Raw genomic sequence first — 18,348 nt, 5'->3', positions numbered from 1 at the left:
TTACAGTCCTGGGTTGGTACCGGCTGACATTTTGCTTAATAATCTTAAAATCTTGGAAGGGCAGCCACTTCAGTCACTTTTATAAAGAAGACTGCATTGATGTGTTCAAGTTCTCAGTTCTTTAGGGATGGACTAAATGCCTGGTATCATCACTTACAAAATCTTCTTGACCTTGATCATGCTTATGTTGGGATAAACTTCATACTTTTAATTTTTTTTTGCCTCTGCTCCAGACGCCGCCGCCGCTTCCCATACTTTAAAATTTTTATCTGATAACTTTCACTTTTACACAGAATTTATTGAATACTCCTTACATGTAACATCATTAGAGCAGGTGACATGAATTATTTAATGTGGCTCTTCTGGCCAAATTCTCTAATTTCCACCAAATGGCCTCTCTGCCTGGCTGTGGTAAGAAAGTGGGGGAAGACAATGATGGGATTCACTTATGAGTAATTGTTATTAGAATTCCCTGATGTACCTTCCTGTTGTGTATAAAATGAACTCTGAGAAGCAGCAGGAGAGATCTAATTACTGGCAAGAGCTAGGTGTGGGCCAAGTCTTCTGGACTTGAGGTCCCTTTACAATGAACCTCCTGGATCCAGGTGACACTGATAACATCAGAGGAGCAGCAGAATCCAGTGCCAGAGCATGAAACAGTGATGGGCTTACCTACCAAACAATGGAGCAGGTTCAGAGGAATGCTTTTGTGCAAGAGACTGCCTTGCAGGAGTGGGGTGATTCTGGGCACTTAACGTAATTGGGGAAGTTGGAGTTGCTGACCTGTGTAGCTGAGTGCCTTTGGACAGAGAGGCTTACTGGAGCAGGGTGCCTCTGGGCATTTAATTCAGGGAGCTGGGTTTATTGACTCTTGGAGTTTAAACGGAATGCCCTCAGGTTGAGGCTTACAGCAGAGTGGTGTGCCCCTTTGGCCATTTATTAGCTGACCTGGAACTGTGTATCATGTCCTCGTAAGCAACTACCCTGAGCATATCTCACTAGCATTACTACTTGTTAACTTCCGCAATAAACCCTTTAATCATGAATTTGGTTGGTGAGTTTCTGTGTAACCACTGCAATGGATATTAGAAACTAGAAAGGTAAAATAGAGAACATTAAGACAACTCAAAACAGCTTCTACCTTGCTTCTTTATCTAGTGATGCAAATAAGGTTGTATACAGGTCACTGAACCATTGCCAAAGCCAGGGACTATTTTGTACCTTTGAGAAATGTTGCAATATTATGCTTAATGTGTTCATTCTAAAAACTTATTTTCTCTCCACCTTTAAATGTCTGAGTGGCTAGGTAGAATGCTTTCATTCTTACAGATATTAAGAACACTGTGTCTATGACTGTTTTGTTACATAACAAGTCTTATAGCTTTCATTTCTCTATCAGGGAATACATTTTTTTTTTCTGAAAATGTGACTAAAATTTCTAATCTTACAGTTCTGTGGTAATTTTGATTTTGTGTTTTGTTTCACTATCCAGAAAGGGAATACATTAACATTTTTTTGTTTGCTCTAGAAAAACTGATTGCTTATCAACGAGAATTCCTTGCTTTGAAAGAACGTCTTCGGATAGCTGAGCATCGAATCTCTCAGCGCTCTTCTGAGTTAAATACCATTGTACAGCAGTTCAAGCGTGTGGGAGCAGAAACAAATGGAAGTAAGGATGCATCGAATAAGTTTTCAGGTGAAATTATATTTTTAAAGAATTATGAAAATATTTTTCTTGAATGTTCTGTAGACTAGATTATCATCCTGCATCTCTGTTACCCTCTCCATTGAATCTAGTAATTAGAAATATCACTACAAAATTTACTATCAAGCTATAGAACAGTTTTTATTAATTGTCATATTTATTTTAAGAGTTTTATTAAGCTAAATTATAGTTGTGTACATTTCACAGACAAAAATGAAAACACTGCAACTTTTGAAAATATCCAAAGTAAGATTCAGCATAAACTTTGATTCGTACTGATTTTGTGATTTATATATGGACTTCAAGTACATTTTAAAGGGTTTTTGGATGATTAGAAACAACTAAAGGGGTACCTAGTTTTATGATGCATACTTTAGGGTTTGTCTGTCTTTCCTGTGAGACTTCTGGTCAAAGTGGAATGAAGGCAATCATTCTTTGTTTCTGTACTGTTCTTATTGAGATCTTTAAATTGATACCTATGTAGGAAAGGGGCTTCAGGAAGCTTCTGGGAAAAGTGAATTAAAAAATATGGAATTTCCTTGAAGCCCCTGTCATATAATCGGTTGCTTCAAACTTTCCCTAATTTTTTATCATAATTTACTTTCCTTTAGCGTCATGTATTTTTTTTACTAGTATTTCTCATCGTAAGATCCACTGCCTTACATTTTGTTGTTGTTTTTTGTACTTTGCTTCTCCTGGGTATAAAATTTGAATTGTGTCGCATTAGTATTTACAATTATGGTATAGTATACATGAGAAGAAAATAAATCCCACATAAGTCTTTTGCCAAGTGAACTCTATTAGCATTTCTCATTTACTTCTAGTCTTTTTTTCTACACATAGCTTTATATAAAATTGTGATTATGTGCTGTAGTCTTATTCTTACTCTTGGTAGACTGTGAACATTTCAACAGTCATTTAAATATTCTTCAAAATACTATTTTAATGGCTTCATAATATGCCAGCTAATCATATATCATAATATAGTAAGATATTTTTGAATGATTTAACATCAAGAGCCAACCCCCCCCACCCAGTGTTCCCTTTAACCTACCCATACCAAGTTTATGAACATCTTTGTATATAAATCTGATTACATCTGTTTTCCTTATAGTTACTGGCTTTCATGGAAACAAAATCTGTTTTGATTAACTGTTGATTCTTAAACACAGCACAGTGGCTGGAACACAGGACAGAACTATTTTAGGTGATATTCTATTATGGTTGAAACATTTGTCACCACACTATAGCTGTGGTTTGGTTTTACATAACTTAATAATTTGGCAGTTTAAAAATTGGTCATTTGCTAAGTGGGTGCGTAAGTAAATGTGAAGAAAATTGATGGTGCCCAACTATCAAAAGATAAAGCTTCTGGTCATCTAGTGGCCATCCGACTGAGAAGCAGCAAAGCCCACATGGAAGAAGCACACCAGCCTGTGTGATCACAAGGTGTTGAAGTGATCAGGTATCAGCACCAAAGAACAAAAAAGTCATATGATTGTGAATGAGGGGGAGCGGGGAGTGGAGACCCAAAACCCATCTGTAGGCAACTAGACATCCTCTTACAGAAGAGTTGCGGGGAGGAGACTAGCCAGTCAGGGTGCAGTATAGCAATGATGAAACATACAACATTCCTCTAGTTCTTTAATGCTTTCTCCTCCCTGCTATCATGATCTCAATTCTATCTTACAAATCTGGCTAGACCAGAGTATGTACACAGGTACAGATAGGAACTGAAAACACAGGGAATCTAGGACAGATAAACCCCTCAGGACCAATAATGAGAGTAGTGATAGCAGGAGGGGAACGGGAAGGTGGGGGAGAAAACGGAACTGATCACAAAGATCTCCATATAACCCCCTCCCAGGGAACGGACAACAGAAAAGTGGGTGAAGGGAGATGTCAGACAGTGTAAGATAAGATAAAATAATAATTATAAAGTATCAAGGGTTGGTGAGGAAGGAGGGGGCGGTGAGGGAAGGGAAAAAATGAGCTTATACAAAGTGCTCAAGTAGAAGGAAAATGTTTTGAGAATGATGATGGCAGCAAGTGTACAAATGTGCTTGACACATGATGAATATATGGATTGTGATAAGAGTTGTAGGAGCCCCCAATAAAATGATTTTTAAAAATTGGTCATTTGTTACTTTTTTTTACTCATGAGACTAAGTTTTAATTTTTTTGTGTTACAGTCTTCTGCATTTCTTTGTGAGCTTTTGGTTTTTGCCATTATTTTAATGGAATTTTTGTGTTAATTGGTACTTACTGCCAACTCCCTTATTGAAAAGATAAAGTTCTCGTTTAATGGCATTTGAAACAGTGTTTTTTATTCTACTGAATTTTAATTTTATATGTTAAATGATTCAGTGACTTCTCTAATGAAAGCTGAAACTATTAGTAAGTTATATCAAACATTCTCAAGGTTTAAATTACTTGAGTTTTTCCAGGAAAAAAAATGTATTTCTATCTTGTATATGAAAGTTTAGTAAACTGCAATAGCATTAAAATGAAAATTGGTGGTTACTATACTTATTGGACACCTTGTTTAGAGTCTCTGTAGTAGAACTCAAGTACTGATGGATTATAAAGGATAATGTCTGATGTATTAATGCCCCACCTTCTCTCGGGGACCTTGGCAGACCTCCTTGGTTGCCTTCAGTGTCTTTAACTTCCTAACCCTGTAATACTCTGGTTGCAGAAATGTGATTTTCATTGTAAGTGGTGATCCCATTTTTTTTTTTACATTTTATTAGGGACTCATACAACTCTTATCACAATCCATACATATACATACATCAATTGTATAAATCACATCCATACATTCCCTGCCCCAATCATTCTCAAAGCATCCACTCTCCATTTAAGCCCTTTGCATCAGGTCCTCTTTTTTTCCCCCTCCCTCCCAAAGTATGAGTTTAGGAAATAAAATTTTCTAGTTGTGCCTCTCATAAGTTTTTACAGTTATTTTCGTACAAATGGGCCATTTCAATCAGATGAGGTGCTCCCATGGGCTAATTATATTTTGTTTTTTTCAGATAATACCCTAAAACTATTAAAGGAATTAACAAGCAGAAAATCTCTTCAAGTGCCAAGTATTTATTATCATTTGCCTCATTTACTGCAAAATGAAGGAAGCCTCCAACCTGCTGTGCAGATTGGCAGTGGACGAACAGGAGGTACGTGTACTTTGTTTCTTAGTATGGGAGTACTCCCGGTCTTAATTGTCTTTTGGAGTACCCATTAACTATTAGAAATCCAGTACCCATTAACTATTAGAAATTTCAAAGAGTGAAATTTCATCCTCTCTCTGTGCACAGCAACCTAGGACTCATGCTAAAATGCACATGAGAAGGAGTTGGACATCTCCATACATTAGAGTTATAGAATTGAAAAAGATCTTGAGATATTTCATTCAAGCTCCATCTCCATGCAGGCAAATGTTAAAGCCTTCATAATTTTTCTATTTTAAGGATTTTTCTATTTTAAGGATTACTATCAGGAAAGATTTCTTCCTGATAGTATCTTATTTCAACAATAATAGCATATAATGTCAAAAAGTTTTTCTGGTGTCTTTCCTTTTTTTAAATATAGAAATGTAAATGTTTGGCTACTCTTTCATACAGTAATAGAAATGCTCTTTCCTAACACACCTACAATTTTTTGTAGGATTTTTTTTTCTCCCTCAGCTTGTCAGTCACCAGTGTTTTTTGAATTTTGCTTGTAGGATCAATTTACTCTTTTATAACATTTATTCCTCTGTTTTAGCATTTCAAATCTATGTATTTTAAAATGCATGCACTAAAATAATTTTATTCTGTAGTAAGTCTTTAACAATAAAATAATTACATCATAGACAGCGAAGTTCAGTTTTGTGTTAATGTTTTTAAAAAGTTGATTTAGTCTATTTTCTCTTTCAAAAATTTTTTTACTTTTCATTTTTTACCTTTTTTTGGAGTAAATTTCTCCAAGTATAAGCTTTTAGTTTCATCTTGTTTGGGTTCTGCCATCTATCTTATTAAGCATTTAAAATTACATACAGGCAGTTCCTGAGTTATGAACACACATACCTTAGTTATGAACCAACTCCCATAAAGCTTATTATATTAAGTTTATGAGGCAAATACATGTTTGTAGTAACTTTGTGGTACACATTGAAATATTATTACTATGTTAAAGATGTTTTGGTATATCTGGAACTGTTTATTTTTATGCACATAAAGCTACACTCTATATTATACACTAAGATAGCATTTGAGTAATGTTAGGTATGAACCATACCTAACATTTCCCATTTTCATACACATTTAATTTAAAGGCCGACTTAGGAATGGAACTTCATAGTCTCAGGACTTCCTGTACGGTCTTCCTAAGAAGACAGTAACTTGAAGGGGGGGAATGTCTATGTTAATTCATTCTTTCATTTCAGTACTGATTCAAGAAATATTTATTGTGTGACTTGCATGGGCAAGGCTCTCTACTGGTGCTTGATGCATGAAGATTAACAAGAGGTGTAGCATGCTTTTAGTTTTATTTAGAACATTTAGGGTTAATTATGAAATTGAAGCTATAGCTGTCCCTTTAGTAATCACTATTTGGGTAAGATGCCTTAGCCAATTATACATTTCTGGGTTTAGGCTCTACTTTAATTGAGAGAACATCAAATAGTAAGAAGTAGAAGTGTTTTTAATGTCACTTAAAAGTTCCAAGGTCTCTACTATGTTTTCATTTCCATTTTATGTTCTTATTTTATCAATGTCATTCTCTGTATTCCTTTTGAAGAGTCATAATCCTGTTTGCATGACTATCATAATCATAAATATAATAAAATCTTGGTCAACCAGCTATTTAGTATTAAATATTTTTATAAAATGAACTTTTCTTGAAGGCATAAAAAGCAGACAGCTTAGAAATGATCCAGAATACCTCCAGGTTTACACGAGAAAGACCTTTCCTAAGTCCTTAATTTTTTAAGAGTACTAAGAAAGCCATCAATTTTCTCTTAGACAAGTGTGCATATAAGCATAATTTCACAAGTGATTTACCAGATTTTGTGGCTCCCCCCCCCAAAAAAAAGTGGTGGTAAGTATACTAAGCATTTAACTGCTAACTGAAAAGGTTGATGGTTCAAAACCCCTCGCCTGCTCTACAGGAAAAGGATAAAGCCATCTGCTTCAGTAAAGATTGACTCTCAAAAGCTCAAGGAGTCGTTCTACTTGGTCGTGTAGATTCGCTATAGGGTGCCAAGCAGTGAGAATCCACTTTGGGCAGTGGCTTGGGTTTTGGCTTTATGGGTCTCCCCACATCTATCCAGAGACCTATGCTAAGAACCACACTTTTTTAGATTAAAATGCAAACAAAACAGCTTCTTGCGGAAAATTCTATTCTTCAGTGATCAGGATGATTACTTAGGTAACAGTTTCAGAACATAAGCCTACCCAAGGCTGAGACAAGGCAGTGCTCCTCTTGGTTACTGATCCTTTGGGAGGGATTGGAATTCTCACATCCAGAACAAAGAACTTTAGCCATTGCTATGCAACACTATCACTAGACCCCTCCACAAAATTTTCAGTGGCAAAAAACATCCCTCAACCTGCAGATAGGTGAAAGGACCCCTTGTATAACGAGGAGTTACCAAATATTTAAGAAAATCATGCCACGAATGACTAAATACTCGAGAAAGTCGAGTTCTTATAGTGAACAGATGATTTTAAAATAAAATAGTAACTATCTAATTTTAGATGAATGATAGCACAGCTCACTCATGAAACAGTGTGCTAATTTAAAAAGATCTGTCCAGAGGACTTTCTTTAGTTTCAGTGGTTGTACGAGGGGGGAAGTTTGTATTGAATCCAATCCCACTTTTATATTAATTTTTCTAAGCCCGTATTGTAAACTTCCAGATAGACTGATAAGCACAATAGACTCAGCTAATGAGTTCAGAGCAGTGACTAACACCTTTGAGCTGTGCAGTTCTTTCGGAGTGCAGCACAAGAGCACAAAGAGGGAGGGCTAGAGAAAAATTCCAACATCCACCTAATAGGAGTTTTGGAGAAGAGTGGAGGTAAGATATAAATAAAAGAAGATTTCTTTGTGTTGGAGAAACCCAGAGGCCTTTAAATTAGGCTGAGCAGGAAAACAGACAAAAACCTGATCAGGATAGCAGGTGATTCTTAAGATATTTGCTGAAATCTAATTTAATGAGTAGCTACTATGTACAGAAAAGTAGATGTGGTTCCTAGTCTTTTGGAACTTTAGTAATGAAAACAATACATTAATCAGTTATATAATTATACTTTAATTATGCTATGAAGGTGCTGGGAGAATCTATAAAAAAGGACATTTGACCTAGTTCAGATATTTAGCACGGACTTAAGAGATCTGACCTGAGGCCTGAGGAGTATGCAATTTGCTCAGTAAGTTGGGTAGCAGTTTCCTACTGCTTATGGAGCAATTTCCCTAAATGCAGTGGCTTGGAAGAAGACCAATATATGGTTTTACAGTCTTGGAGGTTCAAAGCCCTAAATTTAAAAGGTGCCAGCAAGGGCTGGGATCCTTCTGGGAGCTCTAGGGAGGAATCTGTTTCCTCCTTTCCCCGCTGTCTGGGGTCCTCTACAGCCCCTTGCGGTCCTTTCCTGGATCTTCAGAGCACCTTTGTAGGTGTCATCCAGTAGTTTTGACTGGTAGTGGCCCCATGCGAGACAAGAACTGACCTGGAGGGTTTTCTGGGCTGTATTCTTCATGGGAGCAGATTTCAGGCCTTTCTTCCATGGAGCAGGTCGATGGGTTCCAGCTGCCCATCTTTCAGCCAGCACACAAGTTCTTAAGCATTGCTTGTGCCACCAGGGCCCTACTTCAAAGCACAGTGTCTTTGGGTCTCTCGGACTCTGCTGTCATCATCTTGCATTTTCTCACTCTGACTCTCCTGGTTTCCTCTGTAAGGGCCTTTGTTGATTACTACATTGGTCTTGCCATAAGATGTTTAAATTAATCTAATCACAACTACAAAGCCCCTTTTCTGCATAAGGTCTTACATTCATAGGCTAGGGATTTGGGTGTGGACATTTTTAGGGAGTTCAAACTCTGTTTACCACAATGGGAGAAAAAGTATTTGATAAAATGTAAAGAGCCACAGAGAGGACCATATGGCTGGCCCAACTAGAAGACATGACATTCCTCACTGACCTACAGGGGACAACACTGGGGACACAGTGTGGGAATTGCGCCCAATCTGACCCCATCAGACAGGCAAAACCCTAAGGGCGTAGAACAGAACAGCAAGGGGGTCAGAGCAAGGAAGTCCCGAGGGAGTACCAAAAATAGATTTGGGGGCCAGGGCAGGGCACTGCAACAGGTTCGACTGGAAAACACCCCTAAAGGTCAACAAACAGACCTTGAACTATTTACAAGCTTTTCTTTTTTTGTTATTGATTTTTTTGTTGTTTTGTTTTCTTTTGTCGCTTTGTTTTGCTCTGTCTTGTTTTTTTGTGCATATTATCTCTGCAGGTCTATCTAGGTAAGATAGGTGGGGTAAACAATCTGGAGGAGAAAACAACATGGTTCACGGGGTGGGGCATAGGAGAGGGAGAGGTGAGGGAAAGGAAGTGGTGTTAACCAACCCAAGGACAAGAGAACGAGTGATCCAAAATCAGTGGCAAGTGGAGTGTCAGAGGTCTGGTAGGCATTGATCAAGGGCAGTGTAACCGAGAGGAAGTACTAAACCCAAGTGAAGGCTGAGCATGATAGTGGGACAAGAGGAAAGTAAAACGAAATAGAGGAAAGAACTAGGAGGCAAAGGGCATTTATAGAGGTCTAAATACAGGCATGCGCATATGTAAATATATTTATATAATGATGAAATAGATCATGTGCATATATTTATAGGTTTCGTATTAAGATAACAGGTGGACATTGGGTCTCCACTCAAGTACTCCCCCAATGCAAGAATACTTTGTTTTATTAAACTGGCATCCCATGGTGCTCACCTTCCCGACACGATCACTGAAGACAAATGGGCGCATAAGCAAATGTAGTGAAGAAAGCTGATGGTGCCTGGCTATCTGGGGTCTTAAGGGCTTGAAAGTAAATAAGTGGCCATCTAACTCAGAAGCAACAAAGCCCACATGGAAGAAGCACACCAGTTAGTGTGATCACGAGGTGTCGAAGGGATCAGGTCCCAGGCATTAAAGAACAAACAATCATATTGTGAATGAGAGGGAGTGTAGATTGGGGACCCAAAGTCCATCTGTAGGCAACTGAACATTCCCTTACAAAAGGGTCTCAGGGAGGAGATGAGCTAGACAGGGTGCAATGTAGCAATGATGAAACATACAACTTTCCTTTAGTTCTTTAATGCTTCCTCACCCTCCCACTATCACGATCCCAGTTCTACCTTACAAATCTGGATAGACCAGAGGATGTACACTGGTACAGATAAGAACTGGAAACACAGGGAATCCAGTACAGATGAACCCCTCAGGACAAGTTCTGAGAGTGGGAGGGTGGAGGAAAGGTGGCATAGAAAGGGGGAACCTTTTACAAGGGTCTACATATAACTTCCTCTCTGGGGGACAGACGACAGAAAAGTGGGTGAAGGGAGACGTCGGACAGTGTAAGATAATGACAAAATAATTTATCAATTATCAAGAGTTCATGAGGGAGGGAAAAATGAACTGATAGTAAGGACTCAAGTACAAAGCCAATGTTTTTAGAATTTTGAGGGCAACAAATGTACAAATGTGCTTGACACAATGGATGGATGTATGGATTGTAATAAGAGTTGTATGAGCCCCCCAATACAATTATTAAAAAATATGAAAAGAGCACCTTTAAAAAGAGGTCATTAATGAAGAGAGCATGAAATCTAGAAAATGAAAGGCCAGTGAATTTTGTATTATAGACTTAAGGAAAAAATGGAACAAGATGAGGCTGTACATGTAAGTTGGAGCTAGACAATGCAGGGCTTTGTAAACCATGCATAGGATTTTGTTTATAATCTAACAGCAGTAAGAAACCACTTAAGTGGTTTAAATTGAGCTTATTAAGAATAAGGCTGTAAGATTAAATTTTGCAAAGATCACATTGACTGCAATGGGAAGAATGAGGATGTAGGAAGAATAGATGTAGAAGAACCAGTTAAGATGCTCTAGTAGTTCATTTGTGAGAAGATGAACTTGGACTATGTAGTCAGTCATAGTCGAGATCAAAAGAAGGTAGATTTAACAGTTGTGTGGACTGTGGAAACAGATATTAAGTCTTCAAAAACTAATGGGAAGTTCCATTAGCTTTTCGTTCAACTTTTCTATAGACTTTCAGAAGCCCCCTTGTGGATAAGAGGACATAGTGCTGGTCTAGTTTTCTGGGCTGGAGTGCAGTGATTAAAGATAAGTCCTAGATTTCCCCACCAACTGACTGGGTGGATGACGATGCTTGCTAGTCCTTGAAATAGGAACAGCAGAAGAGGTGTATGCAAGAGAATATCGTAAGTTGAATTTTTGATACAGTGTTCACTTTGGAGGTGATTTTGAGGTGTTTCATTGAACATGTCAACTAGGCAGTTGTATATTTAGTCTTGGGACTCAGTGGTGAGATTTAAGTGAGAGTTGATGTTATGGGTTATCACTTCTGTTTAAGAAGTCGTTAAAGAATGGGTTTGGTTGAGATCAGCTGGGACCTCAGACTAAGCCTTGAGGTTTCTCTGGCAGCTGATTTCCAGAAAAGCAAAAGATGCAGTGGGCTGCAGGGCCTGACCTTACCTGCAGGTATGACTGTCAAAATGCTGTCCAAAAGAGAAACTGTACCTTGAGTCCTAAATTGTGTGTTTTAGGGTAGAAAATTGAGCCCTATGTCAAATATAATTTAAGGAGAACATTAAAAAAAATGATGAAGCCATGGGAGAGACAGAAAATAGAACTATAGAATAGAACTGTATTTTCATGAACTTTAAAGTAATAAAGAAGTCAAACCATAATAAGTGAAATAGCAACATTATAAAGAAAAGTAATTTACTTGTGATTGAAAATAGATTGAATAATTAAAAATTGAGAATGTCACATTAAGATTATTCCTACATTTTGCTTGATCTTAAATAAGTAAGTAGAATTTGAAAACTCCACAGGGAAGCGGGAGAGGACTGAAATAGCAGTTGGTAGCTTTGTCAGTTATAAGCATGAGGCAGGCGCTTGATCCGTCTGGGATTATTTTAGATTGGTACATCGCAGATGCATTATTAATAGTTGGATTAGAATTATTAGACAGTCTGTTGAGCAGAGTTCTCAAGCTACTCTGCTTCTATCTGGTTCTTCTGCTCACCTAAGGATGATATGGCCATTTTGTTCCTTTTGCTGACATAATTCTTTTGAACTCTCTCCTTAGAATATATACATTTTTCTAGATCTAAAGTATATATCGAAGAACATCATATCAAACAAGATAGCCTGGGTTGTGGTATGATAACTGACAACCTCAAAATCTCAGTGGTTTACGGAACCAAAGTTTGTTTGTTTTTTTTCTTCATAATACATGTCTGCTTTGGTTGTCTGGGGACATTTTATATCTTTGATGATTCAATGACCCATGTTTGCAGGCCAGTCACCATATTGAATGTTGTTTGCTACCAAACCAAAGAATAAAGACATCTCTAAAGGATTTCACACTGCAGCTATAATTACAGCCTCATAGATCACTCGTGCTGTTGATTTGTCGGCTCTTTCTACTCCTATGCCCCCTCCTATTATCATCAACTATAAGAGAATCTGAAGACCCAACCCATGTACCCAAAAAGTGTAGGAGAAAGGAAGTAGCTTGGGCTGAAATTTGTGCTTTCATTTCCTAGTGCTTGTGGCGCCCCTGAATGTGTTGATTTAAGTTACAGAATTTAAACTTCAGAATCAAAACAGTATATTTGGGAAAATGGACTATACTCTGAACATGCCACTTAAACATAAAACAACAGTAACAAAATTATTAATATGTTGGAGTAGATAATTTGCACTATTTATACCATTTACATGTACATTCAATCAACATGTATTTTATTTCTTCCATGAACAAAGTTTTAGAATTCTGTGAGTAAAACATTTCCTATGACTAGCTCACACCGAAGTTGTTACACTTAAAATCTTTATTCTAAATAGTTAAGTATTGTATATTTAAATTTTGAGGTAGGTAAAAGAATATGGACTTTGCCTCCACATAACTCATCTCGGAGAAGTAGAGCTCTTCTGTTCTCGGCCTTCTCCATGTCAAATAAGTGTGTCACTCTTAGTAAAAGGTTGTCAGCCTAGGTTCTCTGTGGCATAGTGGGTTATGTGTTGGGCTGCTCACTGCAAGGTCAGCAGTTGGAAAGCTGGAGCTACTCTGCAGGAGAGAGAGGAGGCGTTCTACTCTGCCCTAAAGGATTGCTAAGCGTCAGGATCCACTTGACGGCAATGGGAGAAAGAAGTCATCCTCGATTCCTCCATTTTGCTGAGCTCTGCCTGGCTTAAGCTCGATTGATGAGTGTCTCCAGAATATAACCCCAATTTTTCTACTCATCTTAATCTCTTGAAACTTCCCCACCATCTTCTTTTAGATCAATTTAATTACTTTAATTAGTGTAGTAAATTTCTAACTGATCACCCCAAGCAGCTTTTACTCTTATGCTTTTGTCCATTCTCTACAACTTATCTTTTCAAAATACAGGTCAGAAGTGACCCCCATGATTACACTTTCTCTTGTACTCAGAATGAAAACTAAATCCAAGATTGTATGTGATCTGATCCCTTACTAATTCTCTGAATTTAAGCTCATTTAGATACATTTTCTTTCCTTGCAATTTCCTGGCCGTTTCAAACTTATTCTCTCAGAGCCTTGCTGTTTCCTCTTCCTAGAGAGTACTTCCTCAACTCTGAGATCATTTGTGATCAGCTCAGATGATATGTAAGACGCCTTCCAGGAGGTACTACGCTCCCTTCCCCCTCATTCTTACTCTGCATAATCAAGATCATCCTGTGAATACCATCTGTTTAGCCCCCACGCCTTTAGTAGGCAAGCGTCATGTGTTTTCCCCCATTACATCCCTGATATTGAGAATAATTTCTTCCCTTTAATAGATGTTCAGTAAATAGGTGTAGAACAAATATGGATCACTTTTTTGAGTCTTTGAAATTTCTTAGTTCTTAAATGGAAAAGAGGGATATGGTAAACTATTGGAGAAATCATTTAAACCTTCTATACGTCGGTATTCTTAATTTGTAGAATAAAGGTGGTAGACTAGTTAACCTCCCTGGCGGTCTAATTATGTCAGTAATTTTGTTAATATGCAACCCTTAAACTTCATTCCAGTTTTAGAATTCTAGGAATTCTAAGTATTTTATAACTTCTCTAACAAGACTTAATTACTTTCAAAGTTAATGTGTATTTCTGTATAACACTTAGACTATTAAGACATATTTTTAAGATAATTATTTTTTAGAACATACTTTGACATATATACTATAATAAGTTGAATTGGTAATAGTTGTGTGATATATTTATAACAATGACACAAAAAGAGTAACTGCTGAGCTACAACCATAAAGCTCATAGAATTTGGCTCCTTGGTTTGGAGGTTTAGGGCCATGGTTTCATGGGACATCTCAGTTAATGTGCCTAGTGCTCCTGTTCTATCCTAGTTCATTGGGTAGTGCATGGGGTCTTAAAAGCTTGTAAGTGACCATCTAAGGCATCGTAGTTGGTCTCCATTTACATGAAGCAACAGAGGAAGTAGGAGGGTCAGGAACAGGGGGAGGATATGGGATATTTGGCAATGGCTTCCGAGAACAACTGCCTCTTTTGCCGTGAGATCAGAACTGGGTGATGCCAGATTTTTTTTTTGAACTGCCAACCATGCAAATCGCAGCCCAATTTATAACCACTATACCACCAGTGCTCCCTAATGCCAGATTTTTGTAACTGAATATTTTGTCAAAGATTCTAGAGATGAAGACTAATCCCAAAGGAGAGCAATGCAGAATAGAATTTCAAATACACATGAAATTCAGAGCCATAGAGACTCTAGCCATAAAGACTCGATAAATCCCTGAAACTGTTACCTTTAAACTAAAAATCCTTAACCGAAACCAAATTCACTGCCATTGAGTCAAGGCTGGCTCATAGTGATGTTCCTGAGGGTTTCCCAGCCTGTAACTGTTTACAGGATTATAAAGCCCAGTCTTTCTCCAGAGGAGCTGCTGGGGGTTTTGAACTGCCAACAATGTGGATGACAGCCCACATCTCCTAAAGTACCGTTAAAGGGAAACGATGGTCTAGATCAGCAGTTCTCAACCTGGGGGTTGCGACCCCTTACACAGGTCTTCGGAACCGAGACACTGCTCCTCTATCCGTCTCCTGGCGGGTCTGCCCACATGCAGATACGCCCACATAAAGGGTCACCACAGCATGAGGAATTGTATTAAAGGGTCGGGGCCTTAGGAAGGTTGAGAACCCCTAGTCTAGGTTGAGTAGTTAAAAACACCTACCTTGAGTATTTTGCTCTGGAAGGGATCAACGTGACAAACAGCACCTCAGAAGAACTAGATAATAACCTGGGGGAAGTGACGTTTATGTTAACCAGAGAGGAATGCTCAGCAAGGGATGGGGCAAATGGTTACACAGCTCCAAGATGGAATTGGGGCCACGGAATGGCACATGCGGAAGCAGTTAAATTGGTATGTAAGTGTGCTTTGCTCTCTGTATTCTTAACAGCGACAACAGGATGCATTTGAAAGAAGAAACAATGCGCCTGCAGTCAGCTCTGTTACAGTGTATGTGTTCCTGAAAGTCACACTGTGCAAAATCATACAATACAGTGAGCAAAACGAAGCACAAGTTTTTGTGTGTTAAATGGTTAAAAATACATTAATGCAACATTTAATATGATACTAGGGTTTGGAAGTGATGTGCAGTTTGTTTGTGGAAGTAGGCTTTAGACAAGTCTCAGGTGGTAGGTTATTGTGAACTTGGGCAAGGTGGATTCTGAGATGGAAAGCTGCTGTCCAGGGGTTGGTGCGATGCATGGCTCGAGGTGAACTGAGGTAGCTAGTACATGTTTACGGTGGGTGCATTTTCTGTATTTTTGCATGGCTTGGTTCACTGAACTCAGTTCACATGGGTCCAATTTTCTACTGTTACCTAGGAAGTATGAAATTTACATGATGGTAAAATTGTTTCCTAATAATATTAATCATGTTGAAGCAAAGTTTGTTTAGAAAACAACTATGATATTAGAACTGGTTATAATTTTGGACTAAAAAACAGTTGCACAAATGGTAGTTTCTGTATGCTCTCACCTACTTTTCATGAATCTAAGCACACGTCATGACTGTAATACCTTGATCGAAGCCAGGAAATGAACATTGGTGCTGTACTATTAATTAACCTCAGATCTTATTCCCATTTTGTCGTTTGTCCTTTTATACTTGTTTTTCTGTTTCAGAATCCAAACAGGATCTCATATTTCATTTATTTGTCATGTCTTAGAGACTGACCAATCGTTTTTGTGGCCTATTCCCCCAATTTGGATGTATCTTATGTTTGCTCCTGGTTAGATTGGGGTTATGCACTTTGGCGGGAATATCATACAAGTGTTAGCCCTTCTCAGGGTGTCCTCTATTGGATACACAAAGTCAGTGTGGAAGACAGTAGTTGTTAAGGTTTGTCTGGTATCCCTTAGTGTTAATTGCTTAGTAACACCCATTATTTACACTTCACAGCCATTTGCTTTTAATGTGAGGCTTAATGTGTAATTTTTATCATTTTTTTTGAAATTATTTTTTATATGCTTAAGCCAAGTGGAAAAGAATAACAGTATTACTAAGGTGTACTTTTGTGGCCTTTGGTTATTTTTCTTTCTGAAAACTATTATGTTTTGAGCCCTCAATAATTTCAAATTGATTGGGGCCCCTCCTGGCACAGTGGGCTAAGCATACCCACCAGCCAGTCTGAGGGAGAAAGATGAGCCAGTCATCTTCCATAAAGACGTACAACCTTGGAAACCGTATGGGACAGTTCTCCTCTGCCCTGTCATTAGGAGTCAGAAGTTGAATTGACAGCAGTGTGTGGGTAATACTTTTTGAGCAATAGTGTTTTTCTAAATGGTCTTTATAATGTCTTTATTTTATATAATTGCTATCATTATTTTGTTTCAGTTTCAGTAGTAATGGGAATTCCCACAGTGAAGAGAGAAGTTAAATCTTACCTCGTAGAAACTCTTCATTCCCTTATTGATAATCTGTATCCTGAAGAGAAGTTGGACTGTGTTATAGTAGTCTTCATAGGAGAGGTAATTATTTAATTGTTATTTTATACCACATATAAATGTTGAAGCTGCAACTGAATATTTGAATATGCTTTATAAGCATTTTTAATGTAATGAGTAAAGGTTAGGGGTCCTAATTAATGTAGGTATAACTTGTTGCATTTCCCTTAGCTTCTCTCCTGCAGCTACAATCCCACAGTGCTGTTTTCTTTCAGTCGAGGAATATTTCAGGCAGTCTCCAGGTTAAAAATGAGATCGATCCCCTAACTGTGTCTTTAAGAATTTGTACGTCATCCAGAACAGGCACATACAGTGCTTAGCCTTGTTTGCCTTATTACAAAAAGGATCAAGCCTTTCTGTGATTTAAAAGCTGCGTGTGCAGCTCGTGAAGGGGATTGGGATAAAGAATTTATTTCAAATAGGACTTGGTTCTGTCATTTCACAGCAAAGACAAATTTTATATAAATGTAAAGTGAATTTTGAGCAGTGCCAGTAGTGTCCTGCTTAAAGATGGCAGCCAATCCCACAGCCTTGGGGGTGTGTGACTCTCCTTGGTCCTGCTAATTTAGTTTTGCCAACCGGTCTCCTGAAAAGACTCTAAATCATAGGAGTCTCCCCTTCCAAGCATCAACTTGTAACTATTTCCATTAGAGTTACATGACACATTGTAAAAATTCAGGTCTGCTCCTGTTTTGCTTCATCAGCTATTATCAAACTGATTTGATCTCCTGCTTAGAAGACATGTAAGCGTTGTGTGTAACTCAGATGTCCAAAACCTGGGGGACTGCCTGCATATACTTGTATATAGATCTTTAGTGAGTCTCTGTTTCAAGTTCTCAGGTGTAACTTTGGAGATTTGCATTTATACTCTTTAGAAGTTCTGAAATGTGAGAAAGGTTTAGACTAAGTTAGAGTTTTGTAAATCTATTTTCCTCCCAACTTTTTAAGGGCCCTTGTTTTTAAATGAGGTTGCTGTAATATATTTTTAAATATCGTGGGCATTTTTCCATGTTAACAATAAATAGCATTGTATCATCTTTTAATGACTATATGTAATATTCTATTGTACAATTTTAACATAATTTAATTGCTGATTGATAAATACTTAGATGTTTAAGTTTTTTCTATTAACACTGCATTGTGAATTCCTGTAAATAAATTGTTGTATAATTGTGTTGTTACTGACTTAAAATGAATTAATTCCCAAGTAGAACTGATATACACAGAAGTTGAACTGACTTAACCACTTCTAACCATCCGGGAGAACTTGTTCTGTCTATGATCTGCTAAGTAGTATTAGTTTTCACTTTTTTTTTTTGGCCAATGCTATGGGCAAAATAGAGCATGGTTTTATTTAACTTGATTTCTT

General features: G+C 37.8%; 1 protein-coding gene across 3 annotated transcripts in view; it reads left to right on the top strand.

Annotated features, from left to right (window-relative positions):
* The window catches only part of MGAT4A (alpha-1,3-mannosyl-glycoprotein 4-beta-N-acetylglucosaminyltransferase A), a 108,382-nt gene that overhangs the window by 41,632 nt on the left and 48,402 nt on the right, over positions 1–18,348 (top strand). For 2 of the 3 annotated variants that reach the window (XM_075563207.1, XM_075563209.1), the window contains exons 3-5: positions 1,529–1,696; positions 4,741–4,881; positions 16,870–17,003. In XM_075563207.1, coding sequence (XP_075419322.1) covers positions 1,529–1,696; positions 4,741–4,881; positions 16,870–17,003 — 443 coding nt within the window. The remainder of the gene's footprint in view (positions 1–1,528; positions 1,697–4,740; positions 4,882–16,869; positions 17,004–18,348) is intronic. The other variant, XM_075563208.1, reaches the window with a different exon arrangement.

The sequence above is a fragment of the Tenrec ecaudatus genome, chromosome 11 (assembly GCF_050624435.1).
Source record: "Tenrec ecaudatus isolate mTenEca1 chromosome 11, mTenEca1.hap1, whole genome shotgun sequence".
NCBI lineage: Eukaryota > Metazoa > Chordata > Mammalia > Afrosoricida > Tenrecidae > Tenrec > Tenrec ecaudatus.
The sequence above is the reverse complement of the archived record's forward strand: the minus strand, read 5'-3'. Positions and strand labels throughout refer to the sequence as shown.